The sequence below is a fragment of the Danio rerio genome, chromosome 7 (genome assembly GCF_052040795.2).
Source record: "Danio rerio strain M-AB ecotype USA chromosome 7, GRCz13ab, whole genome shotgun sequence".
Taxonomy (NCBI): domain Eukaryota; kingdom Metazoa; phylum Chordata; class Actinopteri; order Cypriniformes; family Danionidae; genus Danio; species Danio rerio.
The window spans coordinates 9,941,612-9,964,504 of NC_141027.1; the positions used below are offsets into that span (position 1 = coordinate 9,941,612).

The following is a 22,893-nucleotide window of genomic DNA, read 5'->3' on the forward strand; positions in this document are numbered from 1 at the left end:
TGGCCCATTCTGTTGTGATTGGTCAGATGGTACAGTCTGTTAAGAGTGGTCATATGGCCCAGTCTTTTTCGATTTATCAGATGGCCCAGTCTTTTATGATTGGTCTGGTCAGATGGTTCATTCTGATGGGATTGGTCAGATGGCCAGCCTTTTGGGTTTGGTCAGATGGCCCAGTCTTTTGTAACTGGTCACATGGCCCAGACTTTTGTGATTGGTCTGGTCAGATGATTCAGTCTGATGTGATAGATCAAATGGCTCAGCATTTTGTGATTTGTTACATGATCCAAACTTTTCGGAGTGGCCATTGGCCCTGTCATTTTGGATTGGTCAGATGGCCCATTTTTTGTGATTGGTCAGATAATTTATGCAGTTGTGATTAGTCAGATGGCCCAGTCTGTTGTGATTGATCAGATGGTACAGTCTGATATGAGTGGTTATATGGCCCAGTCTTTTTCGATTGATCAGATGGCCCAGTCTTTAGTGAATGGTCTGGTCAGATGATTCAGTCTGATGTGAAAGGTCAGATGGCCCAGTCTTTTGTGATTGGTCAGATGGCTCAGTCTTGTGTGATTAGTCTGGTCAAATGATTCAGTCTGTTGTTATAGGTCAAATGACCAAGCTTTTTTGTAATTGGTCGGATAGCCCAGTCTCTTGTAATTGGTCAGATGGCCCAGTCATTTGTGATTGGTCTGCTCAGATGATTCAGTCTGATGTGATTGGTCAGATGGTCCAGTCTTTTGTGATAGGTCAGATCAGATGATTCAGTCTGATGTGATTGGTCAGATGGCCCAGCCTTTTGTGATAGGTCAGTTAGCTCAGTCTTTTGTGATTGGTCAGATCAGATGATGCAGTCTGATGTGATAGGTCAGATGGTCCAGCATTTTGTCATGGTCATATGGTCCATTGTAATTGGCCCAGTCCTTTGTGATTAATCAGATCGCCCAGTCTTTTACAAATGATCAGATGGCCTAGTCTTTTGTGATTGGCTTGGTCAGATGATTCAGTCTGATGTGATTGGTCAGATGGCCCAGCCTTTTGGGGTTGGTCAGATGGCCCAGTCTTTTGGGGTTGATCAGATGGCCCAGTGTTTTGTGACTGGTCAGATGGCCCAATCTTTTGTAATTGGTCAGATAGCCTAGTCTTTTGTGATTGGTCTGGTCAGATAGTTCAGTCAGATGTGATTGATTAGATGGCCCAGCCTTTTGGGGTTGGTCACATGGCCCAATCTTGTGATTGATCTGGTCAGATGACTCAATCTGGTATGATAGATCAGATGGCTCAGCATTTTGTGATTGGTCATATGGTCCAGCCTTTTGGGATTGGTCATTAGCCCAGTCTTTTTCAATTGATCAGATGGCCCAGTTGATTCTGATTGTCTGAGATTCCAATGTTTTGTCACTGGTCTAATTGTTCAGTCCTTTATGATTGGTAAAATGATTCAGTGTTTTGTAATTGGTCAGATGGCCTAGTCTTTTGTGATTAGTCAGATAGCCCAGCCTTTTGTAATCGGTCAGATAGCCCAGGCTTTTGTGATTGATCACATGGTTCAGTCTTTTATTATTGGCCAAATGGCCCAGTCAGTCTTTTGTTATTGATCAGATCAATTTTTTTTAATCCATTAATCACCAATTTAAAAATTTGCAGACCTCTTGCATTTACAGACAGCCATTTTACATTAAATCCTTTATCAGAAAAAGCGTAATGACAGCCCTTTTAAATATATTTATAGTTACGATCTTGGATGAACCTTTTTCAACACAATTTGTTGCAGTGCATAATCAGATACTGTAAGTACTACATGCAGACTTTCAGATAACAGAGGAGTCTTCTTCTACTTCTAACCACTACTTAGTAAGCTTGTTTAAACAATGCTGAAGTTCAAGAGGACAAAAACAAGGCCTTCCTGCCTGTTAATGTCATTTCAGACTGTTTTTCCTGCTCTATCTCTCCTCAGAGTGCAGCCATATGTAACTGTACTTTGTTTAACCTGGTACATGCGGGGTTTGCCTGTACATGTTGTGATGAAAGTGTGTGTTTTACAGCCTCTGTGGGCAACTTCCTGTCAGCACTCCCATGTTCTTCTCCTCCTCCTCCACCCGCCGGGGGCTCATCTATGCACATCTCCCTCACCTCCAACCATGTGCATTTTCCAATCTTTCTTCCAGCACATTTCCTCCATTGCTCCGCTAAGTGCAGCATCAATCTAGCGCTGGCCCATTTGGGTTTTCCCAAAAAAACAACATAACTCAATGCTGAACTATAATAGTGTAATGCATTCTTGAAGAAACTAACTAGCTCAGGGATCTCCAACCACCGGTAAATAAGTTTTTACCAGGTCACAAGAATGCAAAATTACTTAATATGAGGCACTTTATTGTGAGTTACCCCTTTAAGAAACAATATCCATATGCAAATTGATATGGATATGGAATCGATATTCTACCACTACAATTCTAAACATTTAGTTTTTGACGAGGGTACGAATCAAGGTTATTATAGTTAACAAAAACGAGTGAAAAAACGAAAGCTAAAATGTAAAATAATTGTCGTCAACTGAAATAAAAATAAAAACAAAAGTTTTTTTTTAAAAACTAGAGCTAACTAAAACTGTATTCTGTTCATACAAAAGTAACTGAAACTAACTAAAATTATATCAAAAACCTCTTTCATTTTCGTATTTGTAAATGTATTTATTACATAATCTTACTGTAAGCCTTTAAGAAGTAAATCTTATTCGCGCTGCAGGTGTTTGACCTGTGCTGCACCTCTGAGTCTATAACTTAGTCCTGCTGCTGCCATTGGCCAGATCGAGCCGGTTCTCCTCCAGTCATCCACACTGTTGCTCCCGCGACAAAAACATTGAGTGGACATGAAAGCACCACGGAGACAGCATTACAGACACTTTAAACTATTACTTTAACAAATTTGTGCGCAATAATGGGTTTTATTTCTGTTTCGTGATCTCAAACGAATGTTTTTAAAAGGATCTTCTAAGTGAACCAGTTGAACTAGTTCACCAAATCGAACTGAATCATTTGAAACGATTTGCATCTCCAGTAAGCACTTAACCACAAACTACTTACTTTTTAACGAGCCTAATCCCCCCTCTGACTCTAAATAATCTAATATATACTCTCATTCAGTTATTTGAACAGTAACGCTACATTGAGATTAAATTTGAGAAGCGGTTACCGCGTGATTCAGTGGACCAAACACAAACAGTGCATGACAGCCTGCTGTGAGTGAACTAAACTTGAACAACTGCAGCGCGGTAAAGCTAAGGGCTTAAATGAGAGGATCTGGTAAAATATAAGTTTAATTCATAGCAGAAAATCGTAATGGAATTTAAATAAGTGAATCATGATTCAGTCGGGTTGCAAAACTTTACTGTAGGACATTTTACAGATCGTGGCGATGTTTTACCTGACTGAAATTACTATAGCTGACTACATAAGAGTCCTCACATCCACGTTAAAGATCTGAACTTCCCATCACTACTGTGTATCTAACCTCAAAAGCAGCCTTGAATATATTGTAGTAAAGGCTGCTGTCTGTTGTATTTGAATTTGAGGATGATAGTATTTTGAGGTAGATGATAGTGTTCATGTGTCTTCTGAATAGATGTTTCAAAAAATGTATGGCTTAGTTTTTATTATAATGAAACTAATAAAAACTAAACTAAAACTAAATAATTTCAAAATATAGAAACTAATAAAAACAAGTAAATCTACCTCTAAAATTAACTAAAACTAACTGAATTTGAAAACAAAAAGTCAAAACGAAATAGAAACTAAAACTAATGAAAAATCCAAAACTATTATAACCTTCCGAACAGTGTTGGGGAAGTTACTTAAAAAATGTAATTAATTACTAGCTATGTCCCGATCAGTTTTTCTGTCCTTGAGTTCGAGTCTATCTACTGATGCCAAAACCCGATCCGATACTTAAATAATACATAAAAAAAGAATAAAGAAGAGCGAAGAAACAGATCCAGGATGTTCCTTATTTTTTATTTACTTTATTTATATTTAAATCAAGTAATAAACAACATCAATTCTTCACATTTGGACTTTAATGTAACAGTAAATATAAAAACATCTAATCTAAAAAACAAATAGCACCTCAACTTAAGATACCCAGCAGACAATCCCAAGTTTACATATCTCATAGTTTACTACGGCAATGTTATTGTCATCAAATTTAAAATACCTCCAGACCCGCAGACATACTCGCGCTTTACACTTTAAGCTGTTTCCATGTTCTACTTTGCCGGGGAAACCCACGTGAACGCAGGGAGAACATGCAACCTCCATACAGAAACGGCAACTGACCCAGCTGAGTTTCAAACCAGCGATCTTCATGCTGTGAGGCGACAGCACTACCTACTGCGCCACTGTGTCACCCATAACTATTGATGTGTTATAAAATAATAAAAATGTATATATATATATATATATATATATATATATATATATATATATATATATATATATATATATATATATATATATATATATATATATGATCGGGCCCGATATTTGATCATTTGATCGGATCTGGACATCCTTATTAATTACTAATTACATCCTTAAAATTGTATTTAAATGACATTTTTAATGACTATGTTTAAAAAGTAACCCAGTAACTCAATAAGTTATTTAATTACTCAACTCAATATTAAAAATTCAAGTATAAATGCACTACATGTAAATCTCAACACCGAATAGATAATAGAAGTTAAACTCAATGACGAATTAAATCAGAGCCAAACAGGACATTTTAGCTTTATTAAAAAATGTAACACTTTGAGGATAATAAACATTAAATGGATACATTTCTGGAAAGTATTGATATTGTTTCTTTATGTTACAGCCTTATTCCAAAATGGATTAAATTCATTTATTCCCTCAAAGTTCTACACACAATACCTCATAATGACAATGTAAAAAGTTTTAATACGAAAGTTTTTTAAATAGTTTCAAATTTATTAAAAATAAAAAACCTGAAAAATCACATGTACATCAGTATTCACAGCCTTCGCTCAATACTTTGTTGATGTATCTTTGGCAAAAAATTACAGCCTCCAGTCTTTTTGAATATGATGCTACAAGCTTGGCACCCCTGTGTTTGGAAATTTTTACCCATTCTTTTTTGCAATTCCTCGCAAGCTGAAGTCCTGATAAATTAGGGACTAAGTCAAAGGAAAATGAATGAATGAATTTAATTCTGTCATCATTTACTCTCTCCCAACTTGTTTCAAATTATTTTAGTTCTGCTGAACACAAAAGGAGATATTATAAAGAATGTTGGCAGAATACTTTCCATAGTATTTCTTTCCTACCATGGATGTCAATGGATTCTTTAAAATAACTTTTTTGTGTGTTCAGCAGAAGAAAGAAACTCATAAATGTTTTGAAGCACTAGAGAAATTGGCAATAAATTTTCACATTTGGATTAGCTTTAGAAACATGACTCTTTGCATCATAACTCCTGTGATACTACAAGTCAGTATTGCTCAGATACTAGTCCATAGGTCACTTTGCTTGTAACATAAACACTGCAAAAAAACTTCTTACTTAGAATTTTTTGTTTAAATATATAAAAAAATATATTGAATCAAGAAGCATTTTCGGCATTTTCAGTGCTGCAGTAGGTAGTGCTGCTGTCTCACTGCAAGAAGCAGGCTGAGTCGTTGGTTCGATCATCGGCTCAGTTGGCGTTTCTGTGTGGAGTTAGCATGTTCTCCCTGCAGTTGCGTGGGTTTCCTCCGGGTGCTCCGGTTTCCCCCACAGTCCAAAGACATACGGTACAGGTGAATTGGGGAGGCTAAATTGTCCGTAGTGTGTGTGTGAATGTGTGTGTGGATGTTGCCCAGAGATGGGTTGCGGCTGGAAGGGCATCCGCTGCGTAAAAACTTGCTGGATAAGTTGGCAGTTCATTCCGCTGTGGCGACCCCGGCTTAATAAAAGGAACTAAGCCGAAAAGAAAATGAATGATTAAGGAAGCATTTTCTAGACAAGCAAAAAATATTGTCTTGTTTTCAGAACATTTCACGCAGCTTATTAATTTTGCCTACTCATTGGCAGATTATTTGGATCATCTCACTTAATTTTGGCTTATTCTGTAAACAAAGCAATATTTTTTGCTTGTCTAGATAATGCTTCTTGATTTAAGAATTGTTTATCTATTTGGACTAGAAACAAGACAAAAACTCCAAGTAAGAAAAGCCTTTTTGCAGTGAATCGAGAGCTGTAGTTGCAAGCATTCTTTTATATTTCTTCGGCTTAGTCCCTTATTTATCAGGGGTTTATTAGGATATTTTTTATTTACGTTTTTTTTAAGACAACAGATATCTTCAACAGAAAACATCTCCAAAGATTTCATTTTAAATGGTAAAAAATCTTTTTTAAACTAATAATGTTAGCAGAAGTCAATGATTAATTTGAATTGTTTAGCCTGACATGCTCAGAAACATTTTAAATATTTCTCTAAATAAAATAAATTGTGTTCAAATTGGTAAAAGTTGTTGTTTTTAACCCAGACATAAAAAAAAAAAACTCATTTCAGAGCAGTAGTCACAATACCGTAAACACCCATACACTTTCATACTCACACACACACACACTCATATAGTACAGCCAATTCAGTTGATCCAATTCACCTATAGTGCATGTCTTTGGACTGTGGGGGAAACCGGAGCACCCGGAGGAAACCCATGCCAACACGGGAGAACATGCAAACTCCACACAGAAATGCCAGGGTCTTGAACTAGCGACCTTCTTGCTGTGCCATGTCACCTAGTTCCAAGCACACACTCAAAAAAACAAACAATGTCTGCTTGTTCAAACTAATTTCAAATGAGCTGAAACAACACAATTCCTGAGGTTAAACTTGATTGTTTTATGTTCAATCAACTTAAAATTGTATAAAAAACATTGAGTTAACTTAACTTATTTGCATTGAAACGACATGAAGGGATTAAGTGGAACTAAGGGTGTCACGATCCTCCAAATCCTCGATTCGATTACATTTTCGATTTTTAAGTCACGATTCGATTTGATTTTCGATTATGAATAATTAATTAATTAATAACGAATTAATTATTAGTAGCCTACCGTTTAAACTACCTGACCTGCATGGTCTTTGTTTTACCCATAAACAAATCATACAGTAAATGAATAAAGGCAAGATACACACATAATTACCACCTGTCAATCACTTTTTTCTGCGGGACTCGTGAATAGGCGGAGATCTGTGTCGTTATAATGGCGTCCGTAGGTGCACAACCAACAGGAACCAACCAACAGTATCTGAGGTGTTCGCTAAAATGACTAAGTACTTGTGTGAAAGTAAAAGATGGAAGCAGTCTACTGACTCGCTGGCTGCCTTGACCCGCTGTCTCGAGCACATGACAATGTGTGTGCATCTGTGTCTGTGTGTGAATGAGTGTGTGTGGTCACGTGATGTGCATTTACAGCGGTAGTGAGGAAGGAGGGTTGCTCAGAAATGCTACACGCCACTGTGGATGTGGATCGTTGTCGTTCTAAAATGTCATTTAAAAACAAAGACATATTAGTGTAAACAAGGCCTGAGTGTGTATTTTTCGCAAGCGGATTTGCAACGGGTGCGGGGCGGAGGAACGCGATGCGTCCATTGTCTATAATCCCAACCGTAATACGTACATAGCAGAGCTTGCAAACTGTGTTTTTTTTTTTGTCGACAACATAAACGTTGTCAACATAACTCACTGGAAATCCAAAATACTTCAACACCGGCGACTTCATTGAAAGAGGAGAGAATTTAAGCTCTGTCGACGGGTCTCCTGCATCTGCAGTTTAACAAGCACTTCAACAAGCATGTTTTTTCCCGCTTGGCAAGCCAAGCTAACGTGACATGGGGGCGTGGCAGCATCGACGATTCTATTTTTTGATTCGATAATCGAAGTTGAGGATAAATTTAGATCGATTTCGATTAAAAATCGAAAATCGTGACACCCTCAGCATTTTTACTGTGCACTAGTTTGCGATGCTGTTTGCCAATTTTCATTGGGATTGTGGGAAACGCTGGAATCAACCAATGTTTGTTACAACTGATAGACGGATGCGATTTTATTTGCCGAATGGTGGTTTTGGGAACGCACCCCTACTTGACCGAATGCTGTTGTCGGGTTTGATGCTGACTTGGTTGTTTTTCAGGCCTCGGCCACAGGAGATGAATTATTCTCTCATTTTATGTCTGTGTGCCCTTGAAGGCACGCGGGGCGTCACAGTTTGACGGAGGGGAAACAAGGCTAACGTATATGTGAGATCCTCGGAGGGGCTCATGATGAATGATCCTGGCTTTGCTGTCATAGAAAACACATCAGCTCCCTCCTGGAGAACATCGGCTGAGGTTCTCTGTGCGAGCTCACAGGAGTAGTTTAATGAAAATTAAAGTTGTGTCATCAGTTTTGATGTACAGCAGAAGATAACGGTGATCATAAAAGAAGAGAAAAGCAGCCTGCACAACTTCAAATTCAATCTGTTCTTCACAGAAAAGGCATTATGGTGTATTTTTAGTGCTATAATAAGTAACTTTTTTAATGGTTTGCAATATTTTTTAATTGATCTGTTTAGACTCTTACTGTATAGTTCTAATACAAACCAGAGTTGCGAACCAGAGATAGTTTTTCTTGCTTGCCGTTATTGATTGTTCCACCTCATGTGTTTTCTCCCAGACTGGCTTGGTTCAGACTGCAGAGGAAAGACTGTTCATCGAGCCAGTGGGCCAGGCCGCAGATTCCTTCTCTGGCTGGGAGCACAGAGTGATCCGGGAAAAGCATTCTTCACCAGACGGACCTGCTCCCGCTGCAGACGGCAGAGAACAATTCTGCCAAAGCATCCACGGTGAGACGATCACTGCGCTGAAATGCGGTAGGCTTAACCGTGTCAAGTGTGGCAAGCCCCATTGATTCAGAGGTCACCGTAGTTCACTTCTGAGCTCTACAGGGATTTAATTCTGTCAAATGATGGGTGAAAGTGGGAAAAGTGGTCAATTTCTGCAGTCAGTTTCATTTGCTTGGAAATGAATGGCCTGTTTAACATCTAATTCGCTTTTTTCCTCTATGCTAGAAGAGTAGTTCTCATATCAGTCAGTTTCAAATGTAATTTATGCACAAATTAGGCAGAACGTTCAAGAGAACAAATTCATAATTTCCTGGGAAACTACTTCAAATGAAAAAGATATATGTTTTTTCATTATAATCTGTATAATAAGCTGTATTTCAAAGGGTGGAGAAGACACATGCAATTACAAACCTGATGGGTAGATATAGGAGGTAAATTTACTAGTGGATTTGGATGACTGAATTTGGCATTTCAGAATGACTAAACCAACATTTCAGATAAGTCCAGTTATCCAATCTCATGATCTTGGGAGATTTTTGTGCAAATGGATTATATACAGATTTATGATTTCAATCAGTTGAATACGGACATATTTTTAATAATATTTTTGTGGAATAATACTCCAACATGGTAGAGCTGGGCGATACAGCAAAAAAAAAAAAGATCACAATATCATATTTCATTTTATTTGGAATCGATAATTATTAAATAGTTTTTAACAATACATTTAGGAATATTAGGATGTTTTTTTCATTATTAACCACTTTATTTCAAGAGTTCACACTTAGATATTGTTTTACAACTATTAGCAGGTTTGGCATGCTGTCTCGGGAGAGAACCCTGAGCTTTGAGATAGTTGAGCCCAGGGCTCCCGCCAGGTCCATAGAGCATTTGAGGGTAGTACGAGATCAGGTGGTTCTCGAGAGCTCCCATATAGTAAAGGAGGAAAGGAGGAGAAAGGGGTGGATGGGGGGTTTCTTCAAAAAACGAAGATAAGGGAGTAAATCTAGCTAGGCTACTTATAGTGAGTTAGGATAGATCTGATTGGCTAACTAATGAATATATAGGTGGCCAGCTGCAGTCAATCATATCACGTGCTCCTCTCGAAATTAGTTTGTAAAACTTCACCTAAATTTACTAACATTATCAAGGCAAATAGTTTAAATAGTCAAAAACAAAAATATTTGAACAAAACATCTCATCTCTTTATAATAAAATATACATAAGTGTTAAAGAGACTCTTGATAAATAAAATGCCTCAAATTGTGTACAATGATAAAGAGTAAATGCTGAACAGTCAATGCAAACTTTAAGGTGTCAATAATAACGATACAGTTAACCTCAAACCCTGTAAACAAAACTAATTATGATAGTCAAATCTGAGCTTTCAAGTAAAGGAGCAAACCGTTATTATTCAAATACACACTGCAACATTAGAAAGTTGGATGACTACATTACCCCATACTCTTTCAGATGGGGTGCTAGTTACTGGGATGCACAAGAAAAGAAACCAAAAAGCCACTCTGGTGACATCCTTACATCGTTTTTCCTTTCCAGCCATGGCACTCATTTTCACGTGTGTTGTATTGACGCAATCCAAAACTCACACGTGAAAAGCTTGAGCGCGTGGTTTCTCAGAGGTAGCAAACAGACAAACTATTGCTTCAGCTCCAATATAAGTTTATGGAGTAAATAAAAAAGCGCTTCAGTGTTTGGGTGCGCTGTGTTTGCTTGAGGTTATAAGTCTGCCGCTATTACTGAAATGTGTAAATTTCATACAAAGTGTGAAGCAGTGTGGATAGTTCTACTTAAATCGCGGTGCGCTCTGCACTTTCTAGGTGCTCCTGGAAAATGCTTGTACACCATGGACTCTATTTTCACAATCTAAGTGCTAAGTCTAAAGGGCATGGTGCAAAAGCATTAATGGCGTGTCCGAATCCATTTTTGTTATTTTAAGGATGAAAAAATACGCTCTGTGCCTTCGCGCATGGTCTAACAGGGTTGAGCTTATTCTCTTAAGGAGTTCTGGGTGTGTTTTGAGCATAATGTGCATTAAACCAATCAGAGTCCTATCTCACATTCCCTTTAAGAGTCAGCTGCATCACGCCATGACGCATTTGCTATTTACATGATAGACTTTGTAAGTGAAAAAACTGAATTCCTCACTAGCGAGAAAACAGTTAAACAGAGCATCTGCAGCGTGAGGATAAAGAACGAGCCTCCTCCATTTAGCCTCTTTACATTACTTTACTCCTTTACTTTTGTGGAGTAAGGAAACGGTGGAAACTCACTCCACTGAAGACATCCATTAGTCTACATATTTAATTTCGTTTGTTGAGAACAAAGATTTGTTTCAAAACTATTTCTAAATTCAGTTCTAATATCCAGCAAACAAATACATAAACAACAATAATGAAGTGTGGTCAAAAAACTGAGTTATATCCAAACACATGTCCTTATGCCCTTATGCGTTCTTATACCCCATATGGTGATGCAGACATCTCCAAAACCTGACAGGTGGACAAACATAAACTTTTTTCATTCATTCATTTTCTTTTCGGCTTAGTCCCTTATTAAACCGGGGTCGCCACAGTGGAATGAACCACCAACTTATCCAACACGTTTCACACAGTGGATGCCCTTCCAGCTGCAACCCATCTCTGGGAAACACACTCATTCACATTCCTACACTATGGACATTTTAGCCTACCTAATTCACCTGTATCGCATGTGTTTGGACTGTAGGGGAAATCGTAGCACCCAGAGGAAACCCACGCAACACGAGGAGAACATGCAAACTCCATACAGAAATGCCAACTGACACAGCCGAGGCTCAAACCAGCATAACTGACAACCCTCCCGTTTTTCCCATATTTCTCCCGTACTTTTTAGTCTTTCTCTGAAGGGTGGCAAATAAACATTAAACATTGCTATTTAAGGTGCAAAACAAGAAAATTACAGTTGTGCTGGTCTGAAAATAGCGCAAGTCACTCGCCTACATTGGAAATGATAAACTTACACCCTAAACTTATTGGCATTCCTGCCAAGACTTGCACTAAGCAGCCATGTTTTAATACGAAAACTATAACGCTTTATACTGAAACTTCATATTGAACTTTTTTTATCATTATTGACAATGGTGTCAATACTGTCAATTAATACTGATACCGTTTATATTGCTCAGCCCTACAACATGGGCATGGAAATATGTTAACTTAAACAAAACATACCAATTTTTTTGTATATTTTTAGCTTATTTACACTTTTATCTTGCATTATGGGACCTTGATCTGTGCTCCAACAAAGCGACAATTATTATAGTTCCCTGAACTGGTCAATTTAATCGCACACAGAGAAAGAGAGAGTCGCTGGCTTGTAAATATCCACTAACCTTTTCTTTTGTTTTCAATTCCCTATGAAGAAAATGGTTTGGGTTACTTGCATTCCCAGATACTGGCATATGGAAAAAATCTAGATGTCAAGCATGCCGGTGGTCTTCTCATCTTCAAGTTATGTAATATTCAAAGTGCACAAAGTCAAAGCAAAAAAAGAGAGTCCAACAAAGTTGAACCAAGCAAAAGGGTTCAAGGGGATTTTGAGTCTGGGTTGAGAGTAATCAGCCGCAAACTAGAGTAGCACACAACTGGAAATTCCATAAATTGTTTAGGTTGGCTCGCAGGACTGTGTATGTCCACTCACATGAACACACAAACCCTGGGATTTCTGGGTAATTGCATCTTCATTTCAAAGGGCAAACTACAAATCCAATAATGCAGTACGCTTAGACAAAACTTCCCGCCTCGCAATATGAAAACCTGCAGATGGTTTCTGGGGGCGTTTCTTTAGCAAAATATGCGGATTGCTTTTGGCGAAAGAAAAAAAAATCCATAGTGCTGGCAAAGAAACACCCAAGGGGCTGGAAAATATGTGCGGCATTATTAATGTACGCGAGCAGGCCAGCAGAATACTTGCTTTCTCTCTGGTTGTAATTCAGCAGAGAAGCAGCACGTTCCAACAGGAGTTTTACCTGCGTTTACCAGCGCGATAAATGCATTAAAGGGCAAAACAGCTGAGCTTTCACTCTTCTTGCGTCTTGCTAAGAAGATGAAGACATCAAAGAGAAACATGGAGTCATAAACGTTGCTATGAAACGCTTGATTTATGGACTTGACAACTCTTGAATCTTAAGCAGTCCTGAAGGGAAGACGAGGGACTCGAGAGAATCTGAGCGTGAGATTATGATAACAGACTGCGAGGTTTGCAAATGGAGGGTCGTGACCCAAAAGAGCGTTGCAGGTTTGTTTGTTAGTTTAGAGTAATGCTAAATGCAAATAATAAAACGCAGACTTGTGATTGTGCAAAATGAAATACAGTCAAATAAATCTACATACGTCAACTAACAATGAACAAAATCAACCAATGAATCGACTAAATGGTCAAATAAATCAGCTAATGAATAACTGGCTGTGTTATAGCTTATAATTCACATTTTTCATCTGTTTATGTTTTCAAATTCAGCACCTAAATCTTTGCTCTGTCAAGTTTTGATTGTTTATTGATGTTTTTAATAGTCTGAAAGTATTTATGTAGTTTGTCCACTTATACAGTTGAAACCATACACTCTAAAAAAAGGAACATAACCATTTTTAAAAATAAAGTCTGATGGTAAATCATACTAAACGTTTATTATTTTAGGTTCGTTAGGATTACCTAGATGATTTACATTTGATAAATGCCAGAATAATGAGAGATTTTATTTGAGATTTTTTAATTAATTTTTAGACAGTCAAAAGTTTACACACATTTCCTTGGTATTTTTTAAGCTTTGCTTTTAACCTGTTTAAAGGGTCACGAAACACCAAAACACATTTTTTGAGCTGTTGACAGTCGTATATGTGTCCCACACTGCTAAAAACACTATTAGGACACCTATATTTCACTAAAAAGTGTAAATTGGTTGTTTTTGCGTTATTTTAAGCAAATTCGTACTTCCGGTTTGAAACGAATTTTTGAAGCTGCGTCACGGTCATGACATAATAGCGTGTATTCCAGCGTGCAGACTGGGCGTCTGTGCCAGAGTGAGTCTTATTACGTCTTACAGTTTGTTGCATTAATGCATGAGTAAGGCTTGGGTCAAACCAATCAGCGCACTGTATTGTGCAACTTCATTAATATTCATTACTATCACCGTGTTTTCAGGACAGAGACGCCACGTTGTGTTGGCAAAACAAGCGTGAAGTGTTGCTTTTATAGTTTGCTGCAGTTAAGTTTCGTTTTCATTTTCTCTCTGTGAGAGCTCAGACTCACGTGTGGATTAACAGTGTACGCGACGCTCGACAACAATAACTTGCGTGTCTAAGGAGGATTATTGTTTACCTGAGAGCTGTTCTCATCTGCAAACGCTGAGATCTGGAATCGTTTGTAGTATTCTCTTCATAAAGACGCGGCTCTAATTGCTGGTGATTGTCCTGTCTCTACAGATTTGGTAAGTGAGCGACCAGTGCTCTTTGTTTATTCAGTTTGTTCGTATCTAACAAACTATTGCACAGAGTGTAAACACGTTAGCACCACAACCAAACTTTAACCTCGTGTAGGGTTTTTACCGCATTTAGTGACCGGAATAACACGCGCGGCTTTCTGACACTACCTGTCGTGTGCATCTAAGTTTCTGGGAAATGCAGAGGGTTTTTTTCTCTCATTCGCCGTGCGGTATAAAACATTGCATGAAAAATACACGCTTAGAGCAGCTCCTCGAATCAAATATCTCGTGTGTCGCGAGGGGCATGAATGAATTCCCTGAATGAAAGAGCCAAACTGCAGTTAAAGTCCACCATTTAATAATTTGGCTAATAATTCGACTACAGATGTCCATGTAGGTTAAACACCATCACATTCTCCTGTATGTATGTATGTGTGTGTGTGTGTGTGTGTGTGTGTGTGTGTGTGTGTGTGTATGTATTTTGACTCTGAAACTCGCGCGTGCCCAAATCGACACTCCCACACCCTCCCACTTTAGTTCCTCCGACACTCCCCCCTAAACAGAGCTGGACACGCCCACTTTTCTGACTTTTTCCAAAGAAGAGGTGTGAAAACACCCTGCTGAAACGAGGGGGTTTCATGGCCCTTTAAATTTGGTCAAATGTTTTGCGTATCCTTCCACAAGCTTCTCACAATAGTTTGAAGGAATTTTGGCCCATTCCTCCTGACAGAACTGGTGTAACTGAGTCAGATTTGTTGTCTTGCTCGCACAAGCTTTTTTAACTCTGCCCACAAATTTTCTATAGGATTGAGATCAGGGCTTTGTGATGGCCACTCCAAAACATTCACTCTGCTGTCCTTAAAGCACATTTTAACTAATTTGGCAGTATGCTTAGGGTCATGGTCTGTTTGGAAGACCCATTTGTGGCCAAGTTTTGATTTCCTGGCTGATGTCTTGAGATGTTGCTTCAGTTTTTCTCCATAATGTTCTTTCTTCATGATGCCATCTATGCTGTGAAGTGGACCAGTCCCTCCTGCAACAAAACAGCCCCACAACATGATGCTGCCACCCCCATACTTCATAGTTGACACTTCTATACAGCTTAAAGTGACATTTATATGCTTAACTAGGTTAATTGGGATAACTAGGCAGGATTGGGTAATTAGGCAAGTTATTGTATAACAGTGGTTTGTTATGAATACAGTCTGAATTTATTTATTTTTTTGCTTAAAGGCGCTAATAATTTTTACCTTAAAATGGTTCATAGAAAAATCAAAACTGCTTTTATTTTAGCTGAAATAAAAAAAACAAATAAGACTTTCTCCAAAAAAAAAAAAAAAAAAAAAAAAAAAAAATATATATATATATATATATATATATATATATATATATATATATATATATATATATATAAACTCCAAAAACAGTAAACACACACACACATAAATACATACACACAGATATATATATATATATATATATATATATATATATATATATATATATATATATATATATATATATATATATATATCTGTGTGTATGTATTTATGTGTGTGTGTGTGTTTACTGTTTTTGGAGTTTTTCGTATAATGAAATGGTATGACCTAGTTGTACTTTATTTTGGTGGTTTATGAGGACATGCATGATGTCCTTGTAATTCAAAATTCTTCAAAATCTTACTTAATAAAGTCTTTTGACACTTACATTTTAACCCAGGGTTTCCCATTAGGGCCGGGTTTATGGTAGGGGTTGAGAGGGGCCATAAAATAAGCAATTTGTACGGTATAAAATACATAACACCAATGGAGAGTCCTGGTAAACCATTAATACCAACATGTGTGTTTGAGTTTGTGCAGGGTGTCCATGGGGTCTTAAAAACTAAAATTTAGGCCTTAAAATGTCTTTTAATTCATTGAAATAAGGAGTTGTGTGTCTTAAATTCGATTAAACATGTATTTTTTTCATTTTTCCATGTAAAGCTTCCCTTTTACTCTGTTAAAGTCATAAAATTCCTTCATAATTGTCTTAAACAAGTCTTTAAAAGTTTTAAATTTGACTTGGTGAAACCTGCAGAAACCCTGTTGTGTTTCAGGCATGCCATTAGACTCCAGCGATCATGTCTTTGTTGTAAAAAAAAAAAAAAGCTCCAGGTGCATTAGCCATTCTGTTTTCTCCAGCACCTGGTGTCTGAGAGTCAGTCAGTTAGAAAGGTTGTGGACCAATAGACGAAAGAAGTGCCAGATTTTTTGGGGGAAATTCTTTCCTCTGCACACACGTCTGTCAGAGGCCTTTCAGCAGGCCTGCCAGAGTCTCCTCTCCCATTTCCCACCAGTGTTACTTGGGAAAACTGCTCCAAAACCTAAGTTCACCAACCTACAAGCTGTTCACAATTTGAAGTATTTCAAATACAGTCAGCTTCACCTTGTGATGAAGTAGTCTGTTCCTTCAACTGCGGGGCTTTCAGTGAAATGTGAAATTAGTTGATGTTATTGTTACACAAGCAAGACTGAGGTTTGACATTGCAAAGTAATTTGAGCAATTCCAGCATTATGGATGTGACATTTGAAGTAAAATATCAAAACATACAGTAAACTCACAGAGAAAGTACATGCTAACATGATATTAAAACATCTGATTATATTTTTCAAAACTACTCACCGCAGAGTTATGGGATCAGAAAAAAATATCAATCTAAACATTTTTTTTATATGTTACGTTTTTTTTCCAACTGATTACACACATTTTTAAAGGGCACCCAGGTTACCCCTTTTTCCAGATTTAAAAGGCACCTAGGTTACCCCTTTTTTAGATTTAATACGAGTCTTTTGTGTCTCTGGAATGTGTCTGTAAAGTTTCAGCTCAAAACACCCATCAGATTATTTATTTTACCTTTCATAAGATTCTATTTTATACATTTTTGCACCAGGGGGCGGTTTTGTTGTACTGCACCTTTAAGGCTAGTCCTTCCCGCCCACCGTTTCTACGTGCCTTTCAGCGTGCCTTAAGCTGGAATTATACTTTCGCCTGGCGCCGCATAATTTTTATTTTGACTAGAATAAAAGCAGTTTTTATTTTTCGTAAAACGTTTTTAGGTCAAAATTATTAGCACCTTTAAGCAAAAAAATTAAATAAAATTCTGACTGTCTTCAGAACAAATCATGGTTATACAATAACTTGCCTAATTTCTCAAACCTGCCTAGTAAACCTAATTAACTCAGTTAAGCCTTTAAATGCCACTTTAAGCTGTATAGAAGTGTCTTGAAAAATATCTAGTCAAATATTATTTATCATGGCAAAGAGAAAATAAACCAGTTATTAGAGATGAACTATTAAAACTATTATGTTTAGAAATGTGTTGAAAAAATCTTCTCTCCGTTAAACAGAATTCTGCCACTATAGAACTACAAATCCCGTCAAGCAACATACACACTTGTTCCTGTTTTTTGTTGATTACACACACATCGCCATGTTCACTAACAGTAAGACTCAGCAAAGTCTGTGTGTGATGCTGCGGTCACACTAGAGTTTGTGCGTGAGATATTCTGTTGTATGCGAAAAGAGGTGGGATTAAACAAGATGATTAGCATGCTGTCCTGGGAGAGAGCCCTGAGCTCATAAGATTCTTGAGCCCGGAATGCAATTATACAAATAAATTAGGGATTTTTGTTTTTTTTGTTGAGTCATTTGAATCGTTCAAACTATCTCACTGATACAATTAATCAGCTTATCCAACACTAGGCTACGTGATTGAGAGAGAAACATTATTATAACTTCAACTTAAGAGTGTACCATATCATTTCACCAAAAATACATGTAAAGACTATGCATTTTAGAGTGCTGCACTTTTTTTTGTTGTCATGCAACTGAGAGCCAGTCTGATCACAGAATTTCATTATTTTCTCCCCGGTATCTCCCTCCTCCACCGGCTCCTCCTGTTGAAAAGCTGAAGAGTGTGGAGTGAGAGGAGTTGAGCACTGCTTCTGCTAGTAAACCCCACCCCAAAGACCAAACCGTCCCAAGAGAGGAATACTCGACGAGACAGACCTTAAATCCATTAAACTCTGAGTGCCCCTCTCTGGCACACACACACACACAGACATACGCACACATATGCTGTACACACACACACACACACACACACACACACACACACACACACACACACACACACACACACACACATGCACACATACATGCAAACACACACACTCCCACCCACCCACACAAACACACACACAAAGACACAGGTCAGCATATAGACATAGACATGCACACAGACATGTACACACGCACACACATATGGACACACACATGCACACAGATATAGACACACATACACACACACACAAACAGTCACGGACGCACATATATATACACACATACACACACACATGCACTTTTACAGTACATGCAAACACACACAGACATAGACACATGCACACACACATATATACACACATGCACGCGCACACACATGCAAACCGACAAACACACATACACAGATGCGCGTGGACACACACACACACAGACATAGACACATGTCCTCACACACATACACACACATAGACATTTGCACTCTCATATAAATGCACGCACAAATGCACACATACACACACACAGACACTGACACAGAAACGCACACATAGAAACACACACAAAGACACGCACATAAACATATGCACTCACACAAACACATAAACACTCACGCACACATACACACACACAGACATAGACACATGCACTCACATACATACACACACACATAGACACTTGAACTCACACATACAAACTCAAAAATGCACACACACCAACACAGACACACACACAGACACACACACACACACACACACACACACACACACACACACACACACACACACACACACACACAAAGACACAGGCCAGCATATAGACATAGACATGCACACAGACATGTACACACGCACACACATAGGGACACACACATGCACACAGATATAGACACACATACACACACACACAAACAGTCACGGACGCACATATATATACACACATACACACACACAAGCACACTTATAGTACATGCAAACACACACAGACATAGACACATGCACACACACACATATATACACACATGCACGCGCACGTGCGCACACATGCAAACCGACAAACACACATACACAGATGCGCGTGGACACACACACACACAGACATAGACACATGTCCTCACACACATACACACACATAGACATTTGCACTCTCATATAAATGCACGCACAAATGCACACATACACACACACAGACACTGACACAGAAACGCACACATAGAAACACACACAAAGACACGCACATAAACATATGCACTCACACAAACACATAAACACTCACGCACACATACACACACACAGACATAGACACATGCACTCACATACATACACACACACATAGACACTTGAACTCACACATACAAACTCAAAAATGCACACACACCAACACAGACACACACACACACACACACACACACACACAGACATAGAATCACACACACATACACACACACACACACTCACAAATGCACACAGACAGACACACACACACACACAGTCTGCACACACAAGACGTATCAGGTTGCCCAGTGTTGACAGCAGGAGCGCAGTAAAGCTCCCTCAGGTTGGTTTTCCTCAGTGATTCTCTTCCCGTCTCCACTGAAACACGACTCACACAGAACACTCTCAGCTCTTCTAATCGGCCCGTATCATCTGCACAGCTGCACGCCCGCTGATCCGCTCTGACCGCGCTCGCATGCCAGAAAGCTCAGGTTTGGTGCAAACAGACGCCTCGCTTCAATCTCCACGCCGGGACGTTTGGTGGGGTAGAAGAGGATCAAGTATCCGCATTTAGAGGAAGGAACGAAGGTCTGGAAGAAGAGACACAAAGGCTGATCAGAGCTGCGAGGAAACAACAACGTGTGAAATTCGTAGGGTTGATCCAGGAAGAGAGCTTGATTGATGTGTTCTGCACATTCCCATTGAACTGTTGGAGTCGGAGGACTGGAGAAGGGCTGGTTAGTGGGTAGTTTGGGGACTGGAGAGAGCAGAATTTGGCCAAAAGACATTTGATAATGCGCAATTTGTCAGTTAGCATTTATTTGAAGTGATTTATACAGTGCATTTGTTACTGGGAGAAGAACACTGTGGTGAATGCTTTTGGATCCAGGGTTATGCATCCGGAAAGTATTGATAGCGCTTTCCACATGCTTTTATGTTACAGCCTTATTTCAAAAATTGATTAAATTCATTTATTTCCTCAATTCTACACACAATACCCCATAATGACAATGTGTAAGAAGAAGAGTTTTTGAAACTGTTGCAAATGTATTAAAAATAAAAAACCTGAAAAATGATGTACATCCGTATTCACAGCCTTTGCCATGAAGCTCTAAATTGAGCTCAGGTTCATTCTGTTTCCACTGATCATTCTTGAGATGTTTCAGCAGCTTCATCTGTGGTAAATTCAGTTGATTGGACATGATTTGAAAAGGCATACATCTCTCTGTATAAGGTCCCAGGGTTGACAGTGCATGTCAAAGCACAAACCAAGCATGAAGACAAAGGAATTGTCTGTAGACCTCAGAGACAAGATTGTCTCGAGGCTCAAGGCTGGGGAAGGTTACAGAAAAATTTCTGCTGCTCTGAAAGTTCCAGTGAGCACAGTGTGGAAAAGGTGAAGTGCTATGAATTCTATTCAAATGCACTGTATAGTTAATCAAGTGCCTGTTTACATCAGTTAAAAAAAAACCTGAACTAACTTATAGCAGTTCCCATCTTTTTGATTTAGTGGCTATTTTGTATGAATTAGTACAATCTCATTCATACAAGTCAGTATGATTTGCTCATCCCCCAATGACGATTGGGTTTAGGGGTGCGGTTCGGTGACATGCCTCCTATTAAAATGTAACATTTTTGTACGACTAAACTCTTATGTGGGCGAGGCAGTGGCGCAGTAGGTAGTGCTGTCGCCTTACAGCAAGAAGGTCGCTTTGTCGCTGGTTCGAACCTCGGCTCAGTTGGCATTTCTGTGTGGAGTTTGCATGTTCTCCCTGCCTTCGTGTGGGTTTCCTCCGGGTGCTCTGGTTTCCCCCACAGTCCAAAGACATACGGTGTATGAGTGTGTGTGGATGTTTTCCAGAGATGGGTTGCGGCTAGAAGGGCATCTGCTGCGTAAAAAAAACTTGCTGTTTAAGTTGGCGGTTCATTCCGCTGTGGCAACCCCGGATTAATAAATGCACAAAGCCGACAAGAAAATGAATGAATGAATGAATAAACTCTTATGCTGTGTTCACACCAGACGCGGAAGACACGGAAGAAGCGTCAAGCGCGAGTGACTTACATGTTAAGTCAATGCAAAGGGCCGCATAGACATCCTGTGACGCGATACGCGCAAATGGCGCGGCATGAAAGTTGCGCCACGTATTACTTAAATTTCCCGAATGGTGTGATATGCATGAATGGCGTGGCGCGAATTTAAAGTTTTGCGTGTTTAACACGTGAATTGCGCGAACTGCTCGAGTTCGAAAATCTGAACTTCAGCAGACATTCACGCCACATTAACCAATCAGGAGCTTGCTCTTGTGGGTGCGTGATTATGACGTAGCGCCTGTTGTTGGTGCCCCGGGGGAAAATCCTCCTGCCTACACCGACAACAGTTCATCAAACTGGGCTCGGCTCAGTCAGAAGCACCGGTGAATGCTTCCATCATCCTGGTTATGTTTCTGGAGGAGTTTATGAGCTCACAGAGCTGGGTGCACCTCTGAAAGGATCTTGTGGACTCAGACACTGCCCTAAACATATTGAAACTGTTTTTCAGCCTTCATAAAGCACATAAACCCAGTTATTTTTTCAATCTAATCCATGTTAGCCATTTAGCAACGAAGCTAGAGTCACCAGACAGATGGAAGCCCTGCCCATCACACGATTCCGCGTCTGTTGTGAAGTGAATTTGGCATGCAAATGAATGGGATTTGACGCGCGAATTTATCGAATTTTGACGCGCAAATAAAGGAAGTAAATCAAATGTTGAAGCGGATATTTACGCATGAATACTGCTAATTATCCGTGCGTTCCACGTCTGGTGTCAACACAACATTACGAATTTGTACTCACCTGCATGTAGCACACTGACATATGCTACAGCTATGTGATGCAATTTGTATATGCTTTACTAAAAAAGATAGGCCTTTAATCTAGTTTTGAACTGAGAGACTGTGTCTGAGCCTCGGACATGAGCAGGAAGGCTATTCCAGAGTTTAGGGGCCATATATGAAAACACTCAACCTCCTTTAGCGGACTTTGCTGTTCTGGGTACTACCAGAAGTCCTGAGACATTCTCAGTATAGGCTCATTCTCAAAACCCCTATCTACTTTTGTGAAGATCACAAACTATGTAGCTAGAGGAACGTATTTAATGTCTTTAAACAAATGCTCCTGGGGGGTATGACGCAGTTCCTTTTTGCACTTACCATCTGATCGCTTACCTCCATGTGGAAGG

General features: G+C 39.0%; 1 protein-coding gene across 3 annotated transcripts in view; it reads left to right on the forward strand.

Annotated features, from left to right (window-relative positions):
- The window catches only part of adamts17 (ADAM metallopeptidase with thrombospondin type 1 motif, 17), a 328,430-nt gene that overhangs the window by 19,783 nt on the left and 285,754 nt on the right, over nt 1-22,893 (forward strand). For all 3 annotated transcript variants that reach the window (XR_015495085.1, XM_087260202.1, XM_087260203.1), the window contains exon 3: nt 8,717-8,885. Coding sequence is in view for 2 of the 3 variants with exons in the window: in XM_087260202.1 (XP_087116328.1) it covers nt 8,717-8,885 (169 nt within the window). In the remaining variant the exon portion in view is untranslated. The remainder of the gene's footprint in view (nt 1-8,716; nt 8,886-22,893) is intronic.